Genomic DNA, 27,262 nt, shown 5'->3' on the forward strand with positions numbered 1-27,262 from the left:
CTCCTCAGCTTTTCCCTGTTATCGGGGCCACGCAGGACTGCAAAAGCAGGATCATCTTAAGGTGGATAAAGAAGAACTTTCCTATCATAACCCTCTGGATTAACTGGTCCCTTCTCTATGCTGATATGAAAGTGCACTGCGTTGCGGGCATAGCACATGAGTATTCCGGGCAGACTGTGCACTTTGAGTCAAAGGTGAATTGTTTAGCATTGTATCACTATGAATAGGTAACTGATAGTGTTTTGTTGGTTGACTGCTGCACTGGCAGAAGTCTGTATTCAATAGTTTCTTGTTCAACCAGCGCAAATATACATAATGAGAAAAGAACAAGTGACGGCAAGAAAATGAAAACAGTGGAATTACCACCCCTGTTCCATAAATAGCAAATATGGCGAAATAATAAAGGGGGAAATGAAATATTAAAGCAATAACAAGAAAGCAGAAAACAATAAGAAAACATTACAAACACGCAGCACCATTTGTGAACATCACTCACCTGTACTAGTTTTATTCTCGTAGTACTGCATGTGTTTATTATACTGGCAATAAAAGTGAGCATTTGATAGGGAGAAAAATACCGGCATCAGCCTCCCAGTGGTTAGTGCAAGAGTGAGAATTTTTCTGACAGCTGCAATATCTCCTGTTTGCCCGAAAGTAAGTACACAATAAACAAATACCGACACTTTTGTAAACCCACTCTAGAATTGTTAGAATTAAATATTAAAGTTTTAGCTAATTTCAGTAATTGAAAAAGCAGCAGTGGATTTAGTCTATTAAAAAAATCATTTAAGTAGAAATGCTAATATATGAGGGTTTTTTTATTTCTTTCAATTATTGGGTTGATAAAGCGATTTGCTGTTTTTGAGTAGTGCGGGAATGTTTTGAAAAGTGCACCTCATCACCTTTAGTGTTGCTGACAAGTTGAAATACTTCACTGCACAGAGCTTAGCTGCTGGCCACTGAACCTAAACCTAACTCACTAATTAACTTAGTCTATGGTTAATTATGCCAGTAAGTTTAGCATACGGGCATACTGTAACGCTGCTGTGAAATGAGAATCGCTGAAAGACACCTCCATGAAAACACTTTCATTGATTTGACTCCTGTGTTCTCATATGTTTCATTAACTTTTGCAAGAAACTGATTGATTTCAACTGTGTGAGATCTAGTTAAGATAAGATAAGATAAGATAAGATAAGATAAGATAAGATAGAACTTTATTAATCCCTCGGGTGGGTTCCTCTGGGAAATTCGACTTCCAAAAAGCACAGCAACGACCGAAGTTACAGTTACAGAATTGTTATATATATATATATACACACACACACACACACACACACACACACACACACACACACACACACACATATATAAATACAGAGACAAATATAAATAAAATATACAAAGGGGATAAATAGAATAAATAGGAATAAAAAATAAAAATACAAGTGAATTGCACATTTCAAGTATTGAGTCTATTGCACTGTTGACTATTTACAAAAAGTATTGCACAAGGTATTGTACAGTGAGGTGAAGAGGCACTACAGCTTAGTTGTTCCCCCCTCCTTTGTCCTCCTGTTTCCCCTCCCTCTCCCCTCCAGAGAGGAGTTAAACAGTCTGATGGCGTGTGGGACAAAGGAGTTTTTAAGTCTGTTAGTTCTTGTCTTTGGGAGAAGCAACCTGTCACTGAACAGACTCTTCTGGTTGTTAATGGCCGTGTGCAGAGGATGCCTAGCATTGTTCATAATGTCCAGCAGTTTCTTTAATGTCCTTTTCTCTGCCACTGTCACCAGAGTGTCCAGCTTCATGCCGACCACAGAGCTAGCCTTCCTGATCAGTTTCTCCAGCCTGGATGAGTCCCTCTTTGCTGTGCTGCTCCCCCAGCACACCACAGCATAGAAAAGTACTCCAGCAACCACCGACTGGTAAAACATCCTCAGGAGCTTCCTGCAGATGTTAAAAGACCTCAGCCTCCTGAGGAAGTACAGTCGGCTTTGGGCTTTTTTATACAGGTGCTCTGTGTTGCATGACCAGTCCAGTTTATTGTCCACCCACAGCCCGAGGTACTTGTACTTGTTGACCACCTCCACCTCCTCCCCCTCTATCTGAACCGGCAGTGGACCTTCTCTGGACCTCCCGAAGTCCACAACCAGTTCCTTAGTCTTTGAGGTGTTGAGTTGCAGGTGGTTTGTGTGACTCCATGCGACAAAGTTCCTCACCAGACTTCTGTACTCCTCTTCCTGATCATCCCAGATACACCCCATGATGGCCGTGTCATCTGCAAACTTCTGAATGTGGCATAATTCAGAGTTGTAGCAGAAGTCAGAGGTGTACAGGGTGAAGAGAAGAGGGGACAGCACAGTTCCCTGTGGTGCTCCTGTGCTGCTGACCACAGTGTCAGACGTGATGTCCTTCAGCCTGACGTACTGTGGTCTGTCGGTGAGGTAGTCGGAGATCCAAGCCACCAGGCAGGGGTCCACCTCCATCCTGTTCAGTTTTTCCTGAAGCATACAGGGCCGGATGGTATTAAAGGCACTGGAAAAGTCAAGAAACAGGATCCTGACCGTGCCTTTTCCCCCATCCAGGTGTGAGTGGGCTCTGTGTAGGAGGTACAGGATGGCATCCTCCACTCCGACACCCGCCTTGTATGCAAACTGTAGTGGGTCCTGGGCATGTTGTACCTGTGGTCGGAGGAAGTTGAGGAAGAGCCGCTCTAGAGTCTTCATAAGATGTGACGTCAGTGCCACCGGTCGGAAGTCATTCAGCTCACTGGGCCGGTTCTTTTTGGGGACCGGGACGATGCAGGATGTCTTCCATAGGGCGGGCACTCTCCCCAGTCGCAGACTGGGGGCAGTGTTAAAATTGAATTCAGGTCTCAGGCTGATAGACCCTTTGTTTACAGTATTTACTGTAAGGTGTGCATTATTACATGGGCTTGTCTGAGTGTGTATGTGCGCGCATCCAAATGTGACGCTGGATGCTGTTAAAAAACAACATGCGGGATCAACCTTTTATTGCTCAAATGAACTGACTGTCTACATAAGAGTAAAAATTTGTATCCACTTCAGTTCAATTTGTGTAAATAAGCATATGACCCCAAACATTATCTCCATTATAAGCTACTAAGAGGTTGTGAAAACAAGTCAACAACCAAGCATTACTCCATAAAACTATAAAATGTTGCTGAAGCACAGCATACAATTATCGTATATCTGAATCATAACATCCCATGCTTCAAATGATGGGCCACTATTACACTTTTAACACATTACCTCACTGTAGTAAAATGCTCAGTACAGACTATATCACATCTCAAAACCACACTGATCTCAAGGTCAAGGTCAAATTTATTTATATAGCACATTTCAAACAGCCGATGCTGCACAAAGTGCTTAACAATATAAAAATGGTATTAAAAAGCAACAATGTAATACAATAGTAACATTAAAAAGACAATAATATCTCCAATCTCCAGCATTAACTGGCACCAACCCTGTTTTAGTAATATGCGTAAAAGTCTAAACTACAATGACTTCATTAATTGATTGCCGAAAAACTGTTTTGCCAATTTTCTTTATTTTTCTAAATAAAGTTTTAATGTTCCCTTGAAACTATTGGGGGTTCTGTTTATTTTTTATTTATTTATTGCCATTTCTCTCCTTTTTGCACTCCCCAGAAGGATGTCAAGCTTAATGGCTTAATGTTTTACTTTTTCATCAACTATGTCCATTTATTCCCATGTGTGTTCTGTAAGTGTCAACCTCATATTTAACGCACCAAATTAAAATGTCAGAGATGCTGTCAGATTTTTTTTCAAACTTATAAATTGCTGTGTTGATTTTATGGTTTAAATCCATTGGATTTAAAAAAAAAAATTAAATAAATCTTCTGATGCTCTGGAGACCCCACAGTTTACTGCAGTGCATTTTGAATTTGTGCTAGTTTATCACCAACGATAACACCAAGAAAAAAAGTGAGCGAAGGATGCGAATGCAAACCAGACTCATTTCTCAGGCCTGGGCTTGGTTCCATTAGGTAAACATTACAAACGTTCAGGAGCTCCAACCCTCTATGGATCAAAAGTCGGTGTGTGATGCTAAAATACAATCTGCTACCCCAGACCACTCTGTACTGAATGCACAATTAAAGTATACTAAACAGCATGAACTGCCTTTCATGTGCCATCTCAGTAATCGCACTTTGCACAGGGGGATGAGTCTCCCACGGAAGCCAATCCTTCTGTATCCCTACATTTTCTGTTACCCAGATATCTGCAAAGGGAACTGCCACCTTCCTGTAGCACCTTACACCACCTTTAACGCCAAAGGCTTTGAAGACAGCTAATTTCCATACTAATTTCTTTCTTTTCTCCCCACCCCCCCTCACCATAATTCCAGACCAGGCACGAGGCAAGAAGACATGTGTTGCTTGATCTAATGGTGGGGACTAATTGCATTCTGGGATACATGCCTGGAATTCAAAATGTTCAACAAAAAAAGCATGTTGTGCAAGCAGACCACATACAACATCGAGACAATTAATAACCCTCCTTCAGGGAAGAAATTTTGGACTGTCCAGCCTCCCAGAGGACTGCACTGCTGCCTTTATTGATATCTGTGGTCAGATAGAGACAGGCCCGCCATCCTCAGGCAGCATGACTCCACTGGGGCTCCACTGTGACTGGACTATTATGAAGCCAACTTAGCCAGCCTGCTCCAATCATAGGAGCACAAACAAGCTCCTAACCACACTGAATGCTAAGCCAGATCAGTCTCGGGGGTGGTTTGTCAGGTTTTGCAGGATAACATAGCATGAGATTATTTTTTTCTCCCTCTCGCTCCCTCTCGCTGTCTCTCTTCCTCTATTTCTATCTCTGTGTCTGTTATTTTGAATTCACATGTCTCTGAGGAGGAGAATGCCTTTTCGACACATGCTGGCACGCACACACACTCACATCCATACATAGTGGCATAGACACAAATGCGCCTGTGCGGTTACACCCACACGCACTCTCACCTCCTATCTCCCCTCGACACAAGCAGCCAAAGCGTTCAAGGTCTCCATTTATATGGTTCAGCTGTGAAATTAAGATGAGGTGTTGACAAGCTAATGTTGAAATAACAAACCTACTAATTTGCGGCTAGCCTTCTGTACCCTGTGCCATCAAATGTTCCTCAAACCCAGTATTAGGGTGCTGAAGTGTAACATGTTAAACTGGCACAATGATAGGGCAAAGTCCTCTGGTGGCACATTACGAGAAGCAATAAACATGACCCTCCTGCGTGCTACTGCATCTATCACACAGACAACATATGGGTGCCTGCAGGGGTGACTGTGCTTACCCACTGGGGTTTGCTAACAGCACTGTCATGGTCACTAAAAAAGGAAATGTAATTTGATGAAAAAAAATAAATGAATACTTTTTTGTCAAAAGGAAGTCAGCAATTGTTTAAGTGAGAAGTTTCTGTCTTAAGTGAAAACCACTGCAGAAGATAGAGCAAGGCAATGGTAGGCAGAGAGGATTATTTGTTAGTGTGGCCATGCTGTGGAGGGAAGTGTTCATCTGTGAATATAACCTTATTGTCGCATTTTAGAGCATGCAGTCCAGTAAGGCTAGTCGGGATTTAACGCATTACCACGGCTAAGTCAGGCACAGCAGCTCAAAACATTTTTGGATATTAGATTAGATGGACAGATTAGAGAGGAATTTAAAGCCCAACAATATGTTTTTCCCTTCTTGGCTCCCCAGGCAGTGAATGCAAAGATCAATCAACACATTTACTTAACACTGGCATATGTCACCACCTATTAAACGCAGCTAATCACGGCCACACATGCATCAATTCAGAATCACAGCCAGACCCTAGTGACCATGACGTCTCCGTTCACTGCTTCACTCTGAGGGGGTGAAAAAAGGTACGCAGCCAAACTAATTTGTCTTGACGAGAAAACAGCTGTAAACACCCCCAAGAGGGGGGGCGACGAGATAAGTGCCATGTTGTTGAGATGGTATCAGATGGCGACAACGTCCCACCCAGGCACCACACACTATTTTCAGGTGTTCTATCCACCATGTTGTGCCTATTAATCAGAGCTGACACTGAATAAACACAGTAGCACAAAGCTAATTGACCATACACCACGTGAACACATGTTCACAGATCCTGTCTATTGTCCATTCAAAGCCTTAGGTTTGTGTGTCTTTGTTGTTTTATATAGATAGATAGATAGATAGATAGATAGATAGATAGATAGATAGATAGATAGATAGATAGATAGATAGATAGATAGATAGATAGATAGATAGATAGATAGATAGATAGATAGATAGATAGATAGATAGATAGATAGATAGATAGATAGATAGATAGATGGATGTGTGTGTATTTTGCTCCTTGAAAAGGCCTAGACCTAACAAAGACAACTGATTTTGCACGCTGTGGTAATCAGATCAAAAGGAAATCTTTTGGTATTGTGCCCATGATTGCGCCTATTGTGCTTCATGCTATGGAAACAGGAAAGAGATGCTAAATATCATGATTCAAATGATCAAGGATTCAAAAACATGAAGCTCTAGAATTTTTAATCAATAAGGCAGATTTGGTCCAAAGCACACTGACGAAAGAGTATTTCTTTACCGGCTCAGGTTGCCTAAAGCATTCATAGCTCTAAAATACTTGATTTCCCAATACAGAAATGTTTTAAAGAATAGGTAGAGGTCAATGCTTGTCAAGGGAAAAAGAAAAATGTTAAAAAGAAGCATTTTGTTGATTTTAGAGGAATGCTACTATAATGGCAGATATGACTGATGTAAGGCTAAAAATGGTCGGTAAAGTATATCCTGCTTTTTTCTAAATGGATTTCCATCAGGCAGAAATGAGAAAATCAATAGATGGAAAAAAAATAACTATATGCCCTGTACTTTATATTTTTCAGATTTTATCCTTCATCTCATTAACTGTTCTAAAGTTTACACAAGCATATTCCTTTATTATCCAACCTGTTGGGCTACATTCAAAATTTTAAAAGAGGAAAAAATGATCAAGTAAACTAGAATGACAACAAATTGTTTATATTTCACTTCATCGGACTATACAGTAATTTTACAATAAGAACAGACTCAAACATAATTTAATACAACGAACTGCTGATGTTCTAAAACTGTAATTCCACTTGAACAAAAAAGCATTTAAACTGTTATTTATCATACAGACGTTCAAATAGAAACCACGAGAGAACATGAGAGGATTCTACACAAAGTCTGTTAATTGCCATCTAACAGCATAAATAGCTAAACCAATTATGCATAAATAGAATAAGCTTCTCTTAAATATGTTTCATTCAGAAGCAAATGGGTCATTGGGTTACAAATTATTAATTGTTTAAACATCAACAAACTGCATATTAAAATGATGCCGCTTTTGATGATCCGGAGCCCCACCAACCAACCCTACAACTTCAAACAGCCACATTCAACAATCCTTTCATTCATTTGCATCTGTATATAACAAGGACCGTATCCATTCTAATGCACGGCCATCTGAATCCATTTTCTGCTTGTATTGAGCAAAGCAAGGAAACAGCTGTATTTCCATTAAACCTGATGGAGGCTATTCAAGGAAGCCTTGGACATTCACAGGAAGGCATAAGATCAGATCTGTGAACACCAGCTCTTAAAGAATGAGATAATGTTTGTGCCTGAAATGTTTGTCAGCGAAAGTCACAAATCCAAGGGTTTTTTTTTCAGCTATATGACAACACTCCAGCAAATAAGAGAGGAAAGTATGATGCCATAGAAATACTTGCATTTTATATCCACTCACTGATTTGCAGAGAAGTGACTGGGAGGGAGGGAAATGGTATCGAGTGGTAACAGGATGAATGACATAAAACAAAGCTGCAGCCACTGTAATCTGCCACTTTTGGGTCCCATACCAATGCTTTGGTAAACTCCGGATTCAAAATGCGATTCAATTAAAAGTCTCACATCAGCCACCAGCATTTCAGACAAAACAAAGTTGCTGAAAAGCAGAAAACCCGTCAATTTTGCCGTTGCATTGTGCACACAGCCATGTTGGTGTGCCCAAGGGACTGTGTGAACACTCAGATGGATGGTGAGAGTTGATACTAATTGATGTATCATGGACAGGCACAGTGTGGAATGGAGTGGAGGGCGTATCGTCATTGACGAGAGGTCCATAGATTAAGCTTGTCAGTTCCCCTTCCTTTTTATGCCTCTGGCAAGGGGTGCTCAGGAGGAATCAATTTTTTTGAGAAGCCGTATGGGTGAGGACCATAATAATAACATCATCCTCAGCTCCAGCCAAAATAAGCACGGCCATCTTGCCCAGTCTGAATCGATGTACCACTGTCTCTGCTGTCCTATGGTCGCTCCTGTAAGTCCATTGCTGTGCATGGGCCAAGATCCAATGCTGGGCAGGACATCGAGGTGATAATGCCAGCATCTGTCAGAGAAGCTTAGATATTCCTTTCCCAGCAAGCAGCAGGGACAGACTATAGATCTGTGCCATTCCTTGGCAGCAGAGGAGAAAAAAAGGTTATCAAATAAAATCAGTCATTCTCTGTGTGGACTGGTTCAAGCTTCCCACCACAAATGCTTCAAATAAACTCAAAAGTGATGTGAGGTTGTGAAATTCCCTTGGATTTAAGACTGCTCTGCCTTCAGACTTCAGGTTAAAGAATTAATCTCCACCCAGCTTTAATTCACACACAACACGGCGCTACATACATGTGAGGAAATAAATGTATGTTACATTTTAAAAAAAAGAAAATGATATTTTGGTTAAAAAGACTGAATTTTCTTCCGAATCACAAACCTATTAATAGCCAGTATAAAATGAAACACTCAGTGCAGCTCGTGGTGAATAGTTTCTATCAAGAATAAATGCTGCGTGAGTTTAAACTGTGACACAGATGTGTCACGACTCAAATAAGGGCATAGTTTTCTATCTTTTCTGTTAGGTGTTGAAATGTACTGATTATCACTTTCCTATTTTGATGTATAATATATATTTTTATGGTAAATGTATCATATGTTGTTTCAGAGTTAAAAAGACTGTAACGTGGTGTAAAAGAGAACTGAGGCTGGAATATTATGTGTGCTCCTGAGCCTGACTGACAGTTTAATGAATCGGTGGACAAGTAAACACATTACTTTACTTTCTCGCAATAAGTTCTCCTCTTTTTCTTTTTTTTTTTACAGAACAAGTAATTGTTGTGGTTAAAGAAAAACCAAACACTAATGTTAAAGCAGACAATGCATCATCACTCACCCACAACAGAAAATTTAAGGATTTTAATGTAGCTGTAAAATCAATAAAAGACACAAAGGTACGTCAACAGCAGGAAGTATATTGAGGTAGATTGTAGCTCATAAATGAAACATGCCATCGCTTTCTGAGAGAAAGAAATACATTGTGGCTAAATTACTGCTGTAGTTTATGATCTACCCTGCTGCTCCAGGCAGTGCTGTTGCGTTTATTCACACAGCACTCAACTGAAGGGTGAGAAACATCTCCAACATTTTTAACCTCTTAGCCCTCGCCACATACTGCAGCTCTTCAATCAGAAAATTTTCATACTTAAGGTTTTCTCTTTAACCTTACTGTACTGGGTTGATGGCAGAACTCAAGCCCTTTTGCAATTAGTAAGTCAATCTCTTAACACCTAAAAAACACACAAGAAACAATAAGTCCATCTTCACTTATTGCAAACTGTTGCTCACCCACTTTCCACCATATATGAGCACAATCAAAGCAGCAGTTTTAAGTTGCTCATTACTTTAATTGACAGTTTTTGTGAAGAACTTTTCTCTCTTTTTTACTTACAATCAAGCAAACAATACAAGCCTCTGCATCATAACCTCAGACTGACAGAAATACAAAGCGTCCTCTCCACTGTTTTGCACATACAGTGATCAGAAAGCCCGGAGGAGAAAAGAAGTCCCTTGCCATTGCCTAAGGTTGTTTAACTCAACATTAACAATGTATGAGCTTAAAGATTCTACTGGCACCGTCTTTGTACAATTGCAACACGTCTTAAAGATGTTGCAGCAAAGCAAACAAGTTGGTCACACTTGATTTTTTTGTCAAAATGTGATTTCTTTGTGCAAGAGAAGTTTAGACGTCCATTAAGACATTAGGGCATCTGAATCGCTTAAACATTAAGTGGTTCTTTTTTTTTTTTTTTTCTTAATCTCAACATTTAAAGAGTATGGAGCTGATAGTAATTCTAAACTTCTAAGGACAAAAATTTGTTCTGTTCTGGTGCGGGAGATACAGTAATGTACTCTTTCATATCCATGTATTCTGAAGGGTTTTTGGTCAAGAGAGTACACAAAATCAGGCTCAGTGAAGCTGCTGTAGCTTGATTTTTTATTAAACGGACACAGCTGAAGCTTTTGTTGTGAATAGAAACATAAATGAATTTGGTAAATTACATCTTTACATTGCAAAACAACGACCGCATTCTCCTTTCCACATACAGTTCAACAACCCTATATCGATAACAATGATTGGATATGGCTCAGAACTAATTCTCCTCCTGGACAGAATATTAATTGTGGTCAAACTCTAGACTTCTGTTCCAATAAAGACAGGGAATTGATTTGCCGATGTGCTTCATTGTTATTCTTGTGGCACGCTATTTGTTTTTCGTGGGGGTGAAACAGTCTGGGGGTAAAATGGACAAGCTGGAATAACAGAATCGAGCGGAGGCTGCGGACGCTAGGTGTCACCCTTGTGACTTTGAAATCTGCCAGCCCTAGACAGGATGTGATGGCGGCTGAGCGCCGGTTAGAGTCAGGCAAGCAGCCTGGCTGCATGGGAGGAGGTGTGCGTGCGTGTCTGCGTGCAAAGGGCCGGCTGTAAGCGAGTGTCGCTTCCATCTGAATGAAAAGAGTGAGATTTCAAGGAGGGCGATGACAGTCTGCAATATGTGCAGAACGACTAAACTTCATATTCAATCCTTTTTTTCTTGCCATAGTTTCCTGCTTGTGTTGGCTGAGATTTAATGGTGGTAAACTGGTCACATTAGATGGAGCCATAATGTCAATTACCCATTGTGGAGATAGCACAACGGGCGCCTTGAATGTGTTGTTCCATTATGACCATTAGCTGTAGGTAGGATGAAGGTCACGGTGAACCCAACTCATTACTGGCCTTATTAACAAAAGGTTTAATATTTACAGCCATTAAATGGCGTAATAAAAATCATTATCTCTATAATTAAAAACACTCTGTTGTAGGCTTTCTATGGTTCTCGTGTTCATTACAAAGTATTTAACAAAATAATGAACTAATAGCGATAAAAAAAAATACAACAACGCTAGCATCAAGGAGGTATGAAACAGACAACTGGCTGTGACCGTTCGTGGGGTAAAAGCTTGAGAATTTCTTTTTATTTTATATAAATCTGAGTTACTATTGATTCCCCCCCAGCTTGTTGTTACATGGAAGCCATCATCTAGGCCTATAATATTTGTTCATTATTGGAAATTGCCTCACCGTGGTGCCCGGTGTTGCTGAAGTTCAGAACATTAGATGCATGACAGCCACGTCTAGGGTCTAAATGATGCAACACGATGCGTGCACTTGCAACGGTTGTGGGCTATAGATCAGCAGGCCGTGGCTGACTCTAAAATATGCAGCATAAGCCAACAGTAAACACTGTCGAGTAGTTTCGATGTCTGCTCTGGCACGGAGGTGACCACACCTTGACGTATCACCTCTTGTCTCTAACAAAAGTCAAAAACAAGAGCGAGTATTCTCCTGTTGAAGATCTGTATAGTAAAATATGACTTGTTACATTTAATGGAGCACAACAGTAGAAAGGAACGCAGGGGCAAATCTGTGAAAACTTATCCGTGGGTTCGCTTCTCCGCTTCTGCTGGAAGAAATTGGTCTGTTACTCTTGTCTGTGGCATTCGTGGGAGTCTTTTCAAAGACCCCCATGGGTCCCCAGACCCTACATTTGGAACCGCATTCTAACGATCATCTAATACTCAGCTTCGTGTTTCGGCGTGTACGACGTAATTGCCCGTCAAGTCGTCCATCTGCAGGAGAACAGGTAGTTGGCCGCGTTTCATTGCTGTACTTTGCCCCACCCACCAGCAGCTCCAGCCCTCCTGTGTAACCCCTGATTGGCTGAGGGGATTGCGGGTCCTCAGACCGAGCGCTCGCCTCGGAGCTGAGAGTTCGCCAGTGTGCACCAGTGAAGCGAGAGGAGCGCTTGTTGGAGTCAACTAGACAGCCTTCTGGCAACGAGTAGTGATTTCTTTTTTTCTGCCTCAACCAGGCTGGATATAGGCGACTGTGCTTCAGTTTGCTGCAGCTAAACATGCGTTTTGAACATACAGTAGTGCTCTGACAAGGTTTCCTCCCACAGGCTTTTGGCTACATTTTCATCGGATTTTTTTTTCTTTTTTTCTGTGTTGCATGGACTAATAATCGGGATATGTGAAGCCTTTTCCAACTGACACAGAAGGAAATCAATTAGTAAGTAAAAGCTTGAAGACTTACGGAGGGGACGAAAGACTAAATCTGCTGGAAATAAAAAGGTAATCGGGACTTGAGTGATGTGATGAGACATTCCTGCAATTGCACCCTCTTTTTTTAAGCAAAGCTATCCGGACTTAGGCTGTTGAATAATTTTGCGACTGCTGATTCTTTATTTTATTTTATTTTTTTCATCAATTGTGCAGTTTAAAAGCCTATAGCTGTCTATCGATAAGGAAATTTGACCACTGCCTGTATTAAATTGCACAAAACAAGATGTTTATTCAAAATGCGACTTAAATATTGACTGGGATAAAGGCTGAAAATCTAACACGGACTTTTAAGCTCCTTTACTTTATCAACAAAGAAGTTTTTTTTTTAAATTGTGGACTTACTCAAAGGAATTTTGTGTCTATGCAGTCCGAACATTTATTTCTAGTTCCAGCCCACTTGAAAATGGACGATTCATCGCACGAGTTCTGTGTAAGACCACTTTGCCGCTTGATAAGAGCAGCACGGATTTATTCGACTAAATCAGTACTGTGAGAAGATTCAGCATGTTTTCACAGATCTGTCGTCCCCAGTGTTTCGTCCGCTGCAGTAGACCAGAGGATGTTCCCTGCCTGTGGAGAGTGAAATAGGCTAAGGCACTTGTTAGAATTTTAGCTTTCACACCTAGATATAATTTTCATACATACGAGATTTTCATCACTCAGATACTTTTTGGACATTTTAATGAGATGGTTAATTTGCATAATTTTTCCAGTTGTCTCTGACGTGTACCTCTGTGCGTAATTATCAAGGTCTTTGTTAGGCACAGGAAAAGTCAACAGGTACAATGCAAACGAAGGAGATGGAATTAATACAATTAACTGCTGTGTTCCTCCTTTTTTGGGTCGGGACTGAAGCTGTTATCAATTTAAAGTATGGAATAAACGAGGAAATGAGGGCCGGGTCAGTGATAGGAAACGTGACAAACGACGCACTAAAGCAAGGATTTCAGATTGCACCGCAGCCCCCGTACTTGAGGGTCATATCCAATTCACATCCTGGATATGTTGAACTGAGTCCAGCAGGAATTCTTACAGCCCAACAGAAAATAGATCGGGACGTATTTTGTCGACAAAACCCAAAGTGCATTATATCCCTAGAAGTGATGTCAAACTCTATGGAGATCTGTGTCATCAAAGTTGAAATTGAGGATTTGAACGATAACGCACCCAGATTCCCTACGAGCCACATTGACATAGAAATTTCTGAGAATGCTTCCCCTGGTACCAGGTTTCCCCTAGAGGGGGCAAGCGATCCGGACTCGGGGATCTTTGGAGTGCAATCATATTCTATCACTCCAAATGAGCTTTTCGGACTAGAAATAAAGACCAGAGGGGATGGGTCGAAAATTGCTGAGCTTGTTGTGCAAAAATCGTTAGACAGGGAAACTCAGTCCCACTATACATATGAAATCAGCGCAGAAGATGGAGGAGACCCACCAAAGATAGGTGCGGTCCAGTTAAATATTAAAGTAATTGATTCTAATGATAACAACCCCGTTTTTGACGAGCCAGTGTATACAGTTAATGTGATGGAGAATTCCCCCCGTAATTCATTAGTCATAGACTTGAATGCAACGGATCCCGACGAAGGCACTAATGGAGAGGTCTTGTACTCGTTCAACAGTTACGTCACCGAGAAAACGAGGGATGCTTTCAAAATTGACCCCAGAACCGGGGTTATCACTGTCATTGGTGATTTGGATTATGAAACGACGCAAATATATGAAATCGACGTCCAAGCCAAAGATCTAGGTCCAAACTCTATCCCAGCTCACTGCAAAGTCACCGTGAATGTGATGGATACTAACGATAACCCACCTGTCATCAGTTTACTCTCACTGAACACAGAGATGGTGGAAGTTAGTGAAAACGCGCAGCGTGGATATGTCATTGCGCTGGTGAGGGTGTCAGATAAGGATTCTGGGGCAAACGGCAAAGTGCAGTGCAGGCTGCAGGGTAATGTTCCGTTCAGACTACAAGAATATGAGAGCTTTTCCACTATACTTGTTGATGGCAGGCTGGACAGAGAGCAAAAGGACACATACAACCTGACCATCCAAGCAGAGGACAGTGGCATCCCCCCTTTACGCGCCACAAAGTCGTTGGTAGTAAAAGTCACAGATGAAAACGACAACCCTCCCCACTTTCTTAAGCCACACTATCAAGAGATGGTGATGGAAAACAACCTCCCTGGCTCATGCCTGCTAACAGTATCAGCTGAAGACCCTGATCTGGGGATGAATGGCACCGTTTCATACTCAATAGTCCCTGGTGAGATTAAGCACATGGATGTAAACACATATGTCAGCATAAACCCATCAGGCCGCATTTATTCAATGAGGTCGTTTGATCATGAATACACTAGGACTTTTGATTTCAAAGTGCTGGCCAGAGACAACGGCAATCCGTCTTTATCAAGTAACGCAACAGTGCGCATCGTCGTGTTGGATGTCAACGACAACACACCTGTTATGACAAACCCTCCGCTGGTTAATGGCACAGCGGAAGTTTCTATCCCAAGAAACGCTGCGAAGGGTTACATGGTGACCCAAATTAAAGCTGACGACTATGATGAGGGGGAGAACGGGCGGCTGACCTACACTATCTCAGAGGGAGACAGGACTTTCTTTGAAATCGACCAGGTGAACGGAGAGATACGCTCCACCAAAATGTTTGGGGAAAACGCCAAATCCACCTACGAAATCACAGTTGTGGCGAGGGATCACGGCAAGCCCTCCCTGTCCTCTTCGGCCTATATAGTGGTGTACCTCTCTCCAGACCTCAGCGCGCAGGAGTCTATAGGACCTGTCAACTTGTCTCTCATCTTCATCATCGCCTTGGGCTCTATCGCAGCTATCCTGTTTATCACCATGATTTTTGTGGCGGTCAAGTGCAAGAGGGATAACAAGGAGATCCGGACGTACAACTGCAGGTACTGACTAAAGCCCGTGCGTGCTTGTGTGTATGCATGTATAGATTTGTGTATGCAAGAGGGAGAGAGAGAGAGAGAGAGAGAGAGAGAGAGACATTTTGTGTGTTCGCAGTCACGCTTGAACCTGTCAGTTGTCAGTGCATTGCTTTTGTTATGCAGCATGTAAAGGCTTCTAATCTGAGGACAGCAGATTTCTTTCCACAGCTGAAATTGAGTTATATCTAAATAATCTCTACTGCATTAAATCAGAAACATTCGCTAAGGCCCACTGTTCTGTGTTAGCGGAACATGATTGATGGATTTAATTCTTTCATTGTAACCAATTGACTCATAAATATGACGGTTCAACTGTCATGTTTAATTTGCGGATGTGTTGCCGGACAATTAACGCCCCACTGGCTCAATAGCAGAACCAGACATTTATTATTTAACCTCCACCGTGGCTGATTGGCTGTTATCAGCTTTAATCTAGTGTGATTATGGATAGTCCTCAAGGATCATTCAGGCTCCCCTCTGCCTTTCTCTACAAAAAGTATAATAATGTAAATATAAATATAACATAAAAAGAAAAAGAGTTTAGATTCTATGAGAGTATGTAAGTCATATCCCACTCATTAACTATGAAGACTGCTTCATGGAAAGGAGCAGATTATTGTGTTCCTGAACTTGCATAGCGGATATTCTGTTGTGTTCATCAGTCTGAACATCAGTTCTGGCTTTGATTTCCCCGTGCCACATTACCACTAAATTTACATATAGATTGGATTTGAGAATTTAACCTGAAGCTATAATCATATTTTGCTCCAAACATTATTTTGTTGATTTAAAGTTACTTAATTTTTTTTAAGCAGTGGTGGTCATGAAAACGTGAGAACTGACTTAAGAATAATTGTTGTTGTTTTTTTCACCATTAATTACAAATGATGTACATATATGTATAAAAAATGTTCCCTTGAAATTATCACAGGCATGTTTCAACACTCTTAATTGCAAAGATTGGACTTGGACTAGAGAGTTCTAAGAGGAAAACATAATCACAAACTATGTCTCCATCACAGTCGACCCCTTTTTTTAATTGTTAACAAGAGACACTAATATCTCCTGGAAAAATGTTATAAACGTGTTTTTATTTGAGCCTGTTTGGAAATACAGGGAAATCTATTTATTGACATCTCGACAGAAACATTTCTCACATTTTTTTTAATGTCAGTTGTGCATTTTCTTCAGAGAAAAAAACCCCAATGATAGACAACAACAAATTCAAAATTCAGAACTGCTCCCAGTACTTTGCTCTCCGAGTGTGCGACACTATCCCTGCTGGGTGCTTTAATCAGCACTGATGTGCTCTGCTTCTCAGTCGCCACCTCGAATATGAGGAGCAGTTGTCTCCAATTTATTGCTTGTCCTCTGTCAGTCTTTCTGACTCTGAAGATTTTCCCTCCCAGATTTCATTGTGGGCACAAAGTAGAAAGAAAACATGTTAAAATGATAAATGAAACAGCGATGAAGCATTTTCTACCCTTGCAGCTGCCCATTTTCTTTCCTCTGAATCAAGGAGGAGCAGAATGGGGGTTGTTTCAAGATGCAATCTGAAAGACAAAAAGGAAAAAAGGAAAAAGACAAACTACAGTGGTGCACCTTCTTAGTCAGTGTGATTTTAGGAATGATAGAGGATAAGTGCTGCCTTTCAGAGAAGAACAGAGGTCAGTGAGGCCTAGTAAAGCAGAGACATGTTTGACATCAGAAAGGATCGGATACATTCAGGTAATTCAATTTCCTTGGCAGCTATAGTTTTGTTATCAAATTATTGTGGGAAACAAACCATATCCCCCATGCCATAAGGTTAAAAATGACCCTTTCCAGTCTTTGAGGTAATGCAGGTGGTAAAAAGGATCACATATTTTCTTGAATATGTCTAGTGAGGGTTGCACTGATCACTGCAGAGTATTTAGCATCTGTTCTCCTGTGGAAAACTGCAGGGCTGTGTGAAGAATGGATATTTCCCCCAGTCTGAGAATCCTTTGATAAAACATGGCTGTGTTGCTCATTTGCTCTCGTTAAAGTCAAAATACTCAGTTCAAGTTTGCAGCAGCCACTGAGAGCAGCTAAATGAATTTGAATCTGCAGTTCTCCTGCACTCCGTGTTGCTAGTGGGCTCCCTTGATAATGAAAGAAAAAATGGAATTAGTGTGGGATGTGTGCTTTGAATGTGATTGCATATACTGCCGATGCTGCTCGGTATCAGTGTGCTCTTTTTGCTGTGCTTCTGTGGTTTTGGCATGTTTGCATATTGTCTGCCTGTTTGTGACATGTCAATTGTTGAGCATGCAAATGCAAACAAACAAGGGATAACAGCTCCACTGCAAGCTTCGAGTGGAAGGTCACTTACGTGCGCTGCTCCACCTTTGGAAAAGGGCAATTATCCCATGGTTGAACAGTGTCCTAGCTGGCATGGTGGGGAAACTTTTTGACCATATGGGCAGGGGAGGGGGAAGGCAGAACACTGCTTTATTGAGTCTGTTCAGTTTCTTCTACTTGCGCAGGGTCGCGGAGTACTCATACGGCAACCAGAAGAAGTCCAGCAAAAAGAAGAAGCTGAGCAAGAACGACATCCGCCTGGTGCCCCGAGACGTTGAAGAGACAGACAAGATGAATGTGGTGAGTTGCTCATCTCTCACCTCCTCGCTCAACTACTTCGACTACCACCAGCAGACCCTGCCGCTGGGCTGCAGGCGCTCTGAGAGCACCTTCCTCAACGTGGAGAACCAGAACTCACGCAATGCAGCTCCCAACCATGGCTATCAGCACCCGTTCACAGGGCAGGGTCACCAGCAGCAGCCAGACCTCATCATCAACGGCATGCCACTGCCAGAGGTGAGATAAAATCCACTGTGCTCTGTCCTTGATCCTTGGCTGGGCTGCTTTGGCTTTAGAATACATTTTAAATTTGAAACTGATTCCTGTGATTAAATGCAATGGTTTAGGAGAAACAAAGAAATTGTTACTTTTGTAATTTTAGCATTTAGTTTGCTTGATAATAAATAACAGGTATATGTGGGCAAAAATATCTAAAAAAAAAAAGGGTCCAGGGATATGTAGCATTCCACTGTACCAAAGAACACAGTGCCAGTGAAATGTTGGTCTATTATTGATGGAAAAGCTGAGCCACTGAAATGGCAATATGTCAGTCGATCTGAGAGGAATCCTTCAAGGCATTTTAAGGTGCTGAGGCACTGAAGCTGTCCTTTGATGAGAGTGCTTTGCCAAGCAGAAGTTGGAGGCCTAACAAAGTGGATTATTTGGCATCTCTTACTCCACTTGTTTTTTTATTTCTATGTGCTGAGCAATTGCAAAAAAAACCAGGAGTTTGTCCACCTGCCAGATGTATTGACCTGGCTAATCACCTCTACCTCACAGCATTTCAGGTGCTAACAGAAAGAATAATCATTGCTTAAATCAGTATGTCGTCCATTTGGCTACAGCATTACCGCATGGCTGCTCTGCACAGCCAGCCATTGAATTACCCTGACACACCATGCATGGCTCCAGCAGAGCAGTGAAGGTCTGACTTGAAAGGCTATTCAAGCTGACAGGTGTATGCCGACCAGCTGATCCTTAGTTTATAGATCTTTTTGTATGTATGAACTCATCTATTGGATTCTGTCGTCAACCTTTCTTTTTTTCTTCATGACCCACTTCTCCTCAATCCCATGGGAGAGGGGGACATTTAGATTTGTATGTGTGTGTACTTGTATCAGAGTATTTACCACACCCACTCATATTAGTGGCAAGCTCCACATATACACACACACCCTTGTAAAGGATGGTTACAGTCTCCATTTGACATTCCAGTGAGGAGAAGGTGGGGGTAGGGGGTCTTAAAACAAGGAACACAAGATGGATATTGATATATTGACTGGATGATCCTGAAAGATCCAGGCACCAATGGATTGTGAGAGGTCAATGAGACCTACTTACAGGCATGCTGATTTACTGAGCCTGTCTGAGCTGGTTCCAAGTGACTGTGTGTGAATAACACAGGTGGAAAAAATGAAAAATGTAGTTGTGTCAGTGGAGGCAGAGGTGTGGGATTCAGCAGGTACATGAAGTGACCAGTTTTCTGTGATTGTGGCAGCTGGTAGGCAGTGCTATGCAGGTCAACACAACCCTCCCTCTCTCTCTCTCTCTCAAAAAAAAATCTACAAGATATCCACTAACCTGGTAAAAAAACAAAAACTTGAACAGCATCCTGTCTCTTTGGCTGAAGCATCCAATAAAAGCCCGTTTGCCGCAGGATCAGGACACCCTTTATTTGTTTCACCTAATGAAAAAGGGGAGAGGGAGCAAGTAAGGAGAAAGATTGATTTTGATGATTCCATATGCAAAGCTTAGAGTTGTCTTGATAGAGCTGTGTGAGGCCAGATAAAGAGATAAGGAGTGAGCCAGGGTGAATATTGAGTCTTAGTGCCAGGTGTCTGAGCCTCGACCACGTTTTCTCATTTTCTTGGAGGCAGTTGGTTGGCCTAATAGAGGCTGGGGCTGTTTAGCATGCAGCTTCCCTCTCTCTCCTTCTTCCACTAGATGTTGACAAACATCTCTTTGACCCGACATTTGCACATTTTCTGGACCGAGAAAAGAGAGTGTGTGTGTGTGAGATTCACTAAGTAAAGAAAACAGTATCAAGAGCATGCCTTGTCCCCCAGCAGATAACCCAGCACAATGACATTGTCACTGTTTTCTTGGCTCCCCATTGTGACACTTGCAAGAGACAGAGGCTATACAGGATGTACAAATGTTACTCTTAAATTAAAAAAAGAATGTTTTGGTATAATTACAATGCCATTTATAGCACAAACAAACAGCAGTGGGATGACTGTTAATTGCTTTGTTACAATGAGAAAGCTTGGGCTTGAAACCACTTGACTCCACAAGTCCTCAACCCATATCCCATTGACTGGCTAGGACACACGAGTGGCTGCACTGTTGTGATTACTAAGGCTGCTTTGTCCCCAAAAATAGTTTTCATCCTGAGGGCAACCTCGTAATTATCCATGATTCATTTATCCTTGGCAGAAGAGCCTTTTGTTTTTACACCACGGCACAGTGATGTCGCTGCATTTGTTTATTTTCCAAACGTGTAGTTTAAAATTATCAGCCATCAGAACCATGTCAGATTTGGTTTGTTAATGGAGGGAAACAGGATATGGGCTTGTATCTGTTTGTAATTTATGCTTTTGATCAATAGAAAGTTCTCCTCTATTGTTAGTTCATGTGGGGCAGCGAGAATCCTGCTTATGTCAGAGCAGCTGGAGTCGAGCTTTTCCTGCGTTAGACAAAGCATGCTGGCACACACACACACACACACACACACACACACACACACACACACACACACACACACACACACACACACACACACACACACACACCTACAGCAGTCTTTGCCAAGATAACAGTGACAGGTCTCCCCAAAGGCCTCATACCTGTAGTTGCATTGTGTATATTGCATTCTCCCTCGTGAGAATGTGGACCAGTATATCATCCATATACATCCCTAAACATTACTGTCCATTGTTTGGAAAAGCATCAGCTGTGAGATGTTTGTTAGACCTGCCTGTAGTAGCACTAATATGAATGCTCACAAGAGAATAGAGCTGTCTTCCATGGCTTAATTATAGTGAATCACTTGGTGGGGGAGACAATTATACAGTAAAGAAATAGCCTTTGGCTAGAATGTGTTTTTGAATTTGTAATGTGTACTAAGGCTCCTCACACCTGTGATTCCAGATAATGAGTATAGCAGGAAAATGAGTTGTCTTACTTCATCGATTAGCCTTATTCAGGTAAGAGATCTTTTTTTTTGTAGGGAGGATTTATCAGAACAAGGTGATGTGTAAAATTGAAGAAAAAAGCGATTTGACATTGTGTTACACAGTGTAAAATGCATTCGGTCAAAAGTATGTTTTACAGGATAAATTGATTGATAACAGAAGCAGTCATCCAACAACCCAGCAATCCATATGCCCACCACACCCCTTCAAATACACTGTCCAAGTTTTAGTTATATAACAAGAAAAAAAAGTACCTTTTGTGTTTGCACTCGCAGTCAATCAAAGTATGCTAAATAAGAAAAAAAAAGAAAGAGATCTGCGTATCTGTCTTGCTGTTTTTCCCGTTAGTAACGAAGACATTTTGATATTGATGTAGGAAAGACAACAGGGAGTGGTTCCAGCGAGGATGCACATCCCTTGCTATCACTTCACATCGGGACAATATGCATGGGAGCATTCAGACGTGTCATATTGAGCATGCAAAATAGATGTCATGCTGTCAGTGCATACTACACATCTGTTGAAACTGCCAATCTCCCCCCACACATGTACTCGTGAATACACAGGCACACACAATATTTCTTATGGAGTGTCACATTTATTTGAAATATGGGCTGTGACATTATCATTTACATCATTATGACTGACTCAGAAATCTCAGAGAAGGAGGAGTGAGAAGCATATTTCATATTTTCAATAATCAAACAATGCTGTGAATTTTGCATTTAAAGTACACTTTTAGTGTCGTGTACTGCCGGCGCGTGGAAATGTTGCTAAAATGTTTTTATTTTAGTGTCATGTTTAGTGTTTGATCTCACAGGACAGTTCTGGTGTCACAAATTTACTGGTGTCTAGTTCTGGTCACAGATATACCTCTGCAACTCTGAATAGTTTGTCAAAGACTAATCGTGTTAGGAAAGAGAAAATGACAGTTATACAGATGTCGTGCAATAAGGGGAGGGATACATAACACCTTGATCTTGCATTTTATTTCATTTATTTATTTATTTTTTGATGCGTTGGAAGACTTGGGTGGGGTATGTTACATTCTTTAACGTCTCCTATTTTCAGACCGTTTGAAAAAGAATCGTTTCATCTACAAAAGCCTCAGAAGCTCACTGATTGAGTGGCAGTTGAACCTGTTAATTATTTAGAGAGGTTATTTGTAAGGTAGAGACTTCAGAAATCTTGTGCTTTTCAAGTGTCAGTGTTTATAAAGTGAAATAAAGCAGCATCTGTCAAAGAAAATTAAAAGTGTGATGTGATGTGCTTAGTGGCCTCTTATATCTGATTGTAATTAATTCGCCAAACTGGTCAAGCTGTAGCTGACAGAGCAGCGTTACTCAGCAAGATGGTTTTCAGTTCATGTACAACTAGTGCTAGTTTTACGCTTGGTTAGGTTTTTATAGCCTTGACCCTAACCCGCAACACCCCATCACCGCGTGTCATTCTCGATGTCGCAAAGCTACAATGAAATGACATAACAACCCCAGGCAGCCAGTCAGAAGCATCCAGCCCCGCCGGGTTGCCGCCCTATCGTCAGGATCAGAAGCATCCAGCCCCGCCGGGTTGCCGCCCTATCGTCAGGATCAGAGCATCCAGCCAAAAGAGTTTAAGAGTCAAAACACACAAGTGACAGCATCTGATGTACACATGTCACTGCATGTATCCTTAACCACATGTGACTTGCAAAGATTGTACAGAGGGAGTTATGCTGCAGAAAAATGGCAAGGCCTGAAAAATCGAGTCGAGACAGAGTGGGAGGGAAAAGGGGGTGATATCTATTTATAGGATGTCAATGATTTTCTTCAACCTGTACTGCTGCAGCCTGAAACATGTTATTTTTCTGTCTAAAATACTGCATTGGGATGAGGAAGAGATTTTATTGCCCAAATCGTATTAACCGCGATACAGATAGCAATCATGTCGCTTCTTTATTGCATGTACAAGATGCTCTTCCCCCTTGAAAACACAAATATTATGATTACATTTGTGGACTCGTGAATGTGCTCCGTGGCACAGACGAACGACGGTGTTTTGAGTTTTGCACCACTCGATATCTTTCCTTTAAATCTCGACGGTCTTTTAAAATCAATCCTTTGAGGCGTGTCAGATTCGTTCAGCAGTTAAAAATCTCGAGTCAAATAACCGCGTACCGCAAGAGGCACGTGTCAGAAGATTGCACGCACACAGTTACTCTGAGCTAGAAAAGTAAAAGCATATCTACGTAATTGTTCCTCAATCTTTTGAGATGATTTTACTTAATCAGCTAAAAAAAATTAAAACCATGTCGACATAATCATTCCTCAATCTTTTGAGATAATTTTACTTAATTTGAGGAAGATACACTTTAATTTAGCTTTTTTCCCCCTAAATCCTTTAACCAAAGGGGTTTTTGTGAAACAAAAATATTTAGGTAATGGTTGTAGTCATATGCTAATTTCAGTCAGCTAAAAGAGGTATGACAGCACTGGGTTCGTACATTGATGGGTCCACCCCTAAATGAGAAATGGCAAAATGAAGAAAATGGACAAGGCGATGACGTTTATCACTGGGGAAGGGGACCCTCATTACGCACCTTGTTAAGTCCTGCAAGCAATGCTTCATGGACGTAATTACCCATTTAAATGAGTTTCCTCTGGTGTTGTTGTTTTTTTGTATTTTTCAAATTATGCTCTCTGACACAAATATGCCACATTTTGTTTTCTCAAGTGGAAATCCTGCAACACGAGGAGGACAACAGAGGTGTGCAAATGTACCATCACCAGTGATTTACTGAGACGTTTAAAGTGGTCATTCCAGCAGGTCACACTTTAAAAAAATTTTTTTTTAGCAAAGTTTATGTGCCAAGTCTGGCTGTTCTCGAGTGTGAAACAAAGCGGGGGTGAGGTTTTTCAGAAATAAACATGGAAATCAAGTAATACAAGTCTGAGGTAACTTTTCACACAGCTTCGGGAGCACAAGAATAATAAAAAAATATTATTAAAAAAAAAAACTTTCTCTCGTTAATTCAGATTTTGCTGCCTTTTGTGGAAATGTCTGTATTTACATTAATATAGGATAGGAAAGGTCAGCTTACATATTTAAAAAAATACAAACCCTAAGACTTGTTATGGCCAGAAGTGAAATCTATTTGCTCACAATATTATTTTCTTTGTTGCATTCAGTGTGTGTCAAGAGGAATGTGCCGATTGCCATCCCTGTGGCTTAAGAATATTAAAACTGAAGCATATTTACAATGTCTACTGGCATGCACTGGAAGAAAACACTGCTTCAATATATTTGTTCCCTCTTGCAGATAAGAATAGCAAAGGGCTTGCCATCCATATTTGGAAAAATAATTGTTTTCTTTCCAGATGTGTTATTGAACAACAAAAGCACAGTGTTTTTGGGAAAGTAAACGAAGTGAGAAAAAAGTAATTACAATTCTCCTGTAATGACCGTTACGTGTGCCAAAAACTAATTTTATCCAAATGCACAGAGAAAAGGTATTAATTAAAATTCATAGATATCGGGCTTCTAATTTTCCCCTTGTCCTGTTTTAGTTGAACTGTGGGTTGTCAGACTTGTTACCACATTGTTAAAAGAGTTCCCAGGGCTTTCTCTTGAGTGCTGATGTTGTGCCTTTTGAATGACAGGGAAATGGGGGAGGGATTCTGTGAAACATAACAATAGTCGCTGTGAACAGAAACTTTTCCAAGCAGCCAGCTCTGACACCAGGGAAGAATGACCTTTCCAAGTGTCCTGTTTTTTGCCTAAAACAAAGAGGGAGCAGGAGGATCTTATGTAGCATTTCCCCCATCAGATTAAATGTCAACTTCTGCATGCATAATTGTAGAGTGGAAAGGAGCAAGACTTGAAGTGAACCAATTTGCTGGTGGATAGATGAATCCTGGGCTCACTTATTCACTGCATTGCAGATATTGTCACAGCAGTTTCAGGGACTCTAGTTTTCTTACACTTGGATCTATATTTTCAGACTGCACCTGGATTCGCGATAAGTCTTACACTTTGTGAAAAGAAAAGAAAAGAATTATCCATTTGTCGCTTGTCTGGCATTTAATACAATTTAAGGAAGGTGGATTAGACATTAGTCATTATATTACTCACACAAATGCTGCATTGTGCCATTGTTTTGTGCACACCGATGGTGAGTAGACCTTCCTGCTTCTCCCCTTTTCATTTTAGCACATTCAAACAGCACTTTTGTTTCTACACATAAACCTGAATTTGCGTTAGGGAGTCCATGTATGGGATGTTTGATGAGCACGGGGGCTGTTGGCAAGCGAGCCGCTATAGCAGCAATATCAGCCGCCTCAGAGGCATGCAGCAGTATGGCTAGAGAAGCAGCAGGGTAGCGTAATTGTGCATTGTTCATCCACACAACAGAGGCAGAGCATGTAATGAGCTGTAGCATTTTCACCCAACCGGGCTAATGGGCTATGACCGAGTGTAGGCCTCTCAAAGCCCCCCATTCCCTCATGCCCTGTGTGGCCAGTGTCTTGGGCCTCCTCTTTTCTTTTCTCCCACTCTGCCCTTCTTCTCTGCCTGATCAACGTCAGCAATTCATTCACCCCTGTTATCCCCTTCCTTTATCTCGCCTCCCTTACCCATTGTACCTCTGTCTAAGGCGATGGTAGGACCCCTAATGTGTTCAGTGTGTGGGTCCTTTTCTCATTCATGATGTCTGCAGACCTCTAAGCAGTTAGTGTGATTCAGCCTGACGCAAATCAGAATAGCTCATTGATGGAGCCCCGAATGCACTGTGATTACATTAAAAACCCAAACACTGAATACAAATAAAAGTTCAGGAGGCGAATATGCTGATGTTGTTTGTAGGGGATTTGATGTTAGAACTTGGCTAATTTTTCTATCAAAGGCTGTTTTGCATTTTGATTATCTAGTTTTCCTGAACGCAAATCAGGTGGGCCTGCTTCAATCAGGTTTGTTTTCTTGGGATTAAGGCTTTTCAGAAAGTGTCCAGGCATATTATTTACACCCATATCCATTTTCTAGAGAAGATGGGAATCCATTTCTTTGCTTGAGTGAGATTAGGTCAAGTTATGAAGGCAAAAATGCTTGGGAATAAATTAGATATCTACTCTGGGCTGAGTGTGGAAGATGAAAACAGTAACACTGATATTTATTATTGTCTTCCATGGGAATTGGTAACAACTTTACCCCCATCTCGGGTCTCTCTTTTGGCATTATAAAACAATGTTCAGGGTTCAGCCGTCTGGCCGTGGAGCACAATAGGACAACAGTTTTGACTTTCCCCTCACGTCCATGATTTGACATACCACAGCACAGGCAGCCAAGTAGATGAATGAAAAGCACTTGGCCTCTGTCAGACTGCTCCGAGAGCAGCGCGTTCCTCAGTAACCTCCTTAGTTCAAGATTAGCTGTTCCTAGTTCAGTTTTATGGGAAGCTAGTGAACGGAGAAGCCAGCATGTCTGCACTTGTTAAATTAAAGATTGTTTATAATTTCTGTGCTTTAATGACAGACTGACTCCTCCTTGGGGGAATAAAGCAGGAGGGTCACCGTGGAGGTAAATTCAAGTGCTCTTATCAAGTTTGGGGACTATTACATCAAAGCAGACTCTGATGTATCAACACAATGCATGTATGTGCATGCACAGAGATGAACACAACATGTTCGCTCTGTAAACAGAGGGAAACATTTGTCCTCCCAGTTTGGTGAAATAGTCTCCTTAAAAGAATCAGTTTGCAAAATCTTTTGACAAAATTGACTGTTGGATCTTTGAAAATAAAGAAAAACTACTCTAATATATATTTGCTCCATGTTAAGATTTAGCCAAAGGCAGACTACGACTGTCATTTTACCACTGCTTGCATTTTTTCCTTCAGTAAATGGACCTAACAAGATATAACACATTGCTTTCTGAGGTTTGTCATTGGTGGCATACACA

At 41.2% G+C, this 27,262-nt stretch overlaps 1 protein-coding gene across 7 annotated transcripts in view; it reads left to right on the plus strand.

Moving 5' to 3' along the window:
* The first annotated feature begins 12,185 nt into the window (after positions 1–12,185).
* pcdh19 (protocadherin 19) overlaps positions 12,186–27,262 on the plus strand; it is a 52,009-nt gene continuing 36,932 nt past the window's right edge. For 2 of the 7 annotated variants that reach the window (XM_004545784.4, XM_076875667.1), the window contains exons 1-2: positions 12,187–15,500; positions 18,026–18,374. In XM_004545784.4, coding sequence (XP_004545841.1) covers positions 13,354–15,500; positions 18,026–18,374 — 2,496 coding nt within the window. In that variant the 5' untranslated portion in view covers positions 12,187–13,353. Of the gene's footprint in view, positions 15,501–18,025; positions 18,375–27,262 lie in introns of all 7 variants that reach the window. The other 5 variants (XM_076875679.1, XM_004545788.6, XM_076875675.1 and 2 more) reach the window with 5 other exon arrangements.

Source organism: Maylandia zebra, linkage group LG2 (genome assembly GCF_041146795.1).
Source record: "Maylandia zebra isolate NMK-2024a linkage group LG2, Mzebra_GT3a, whole genome shotgun sequence".
Classification (NCBI taxonomy): Eukaryota; Metazoa; Chordata; class Actinopteri; order Cichliformes; family Cichlidae; genus Maylandia; species Maylandia zebra.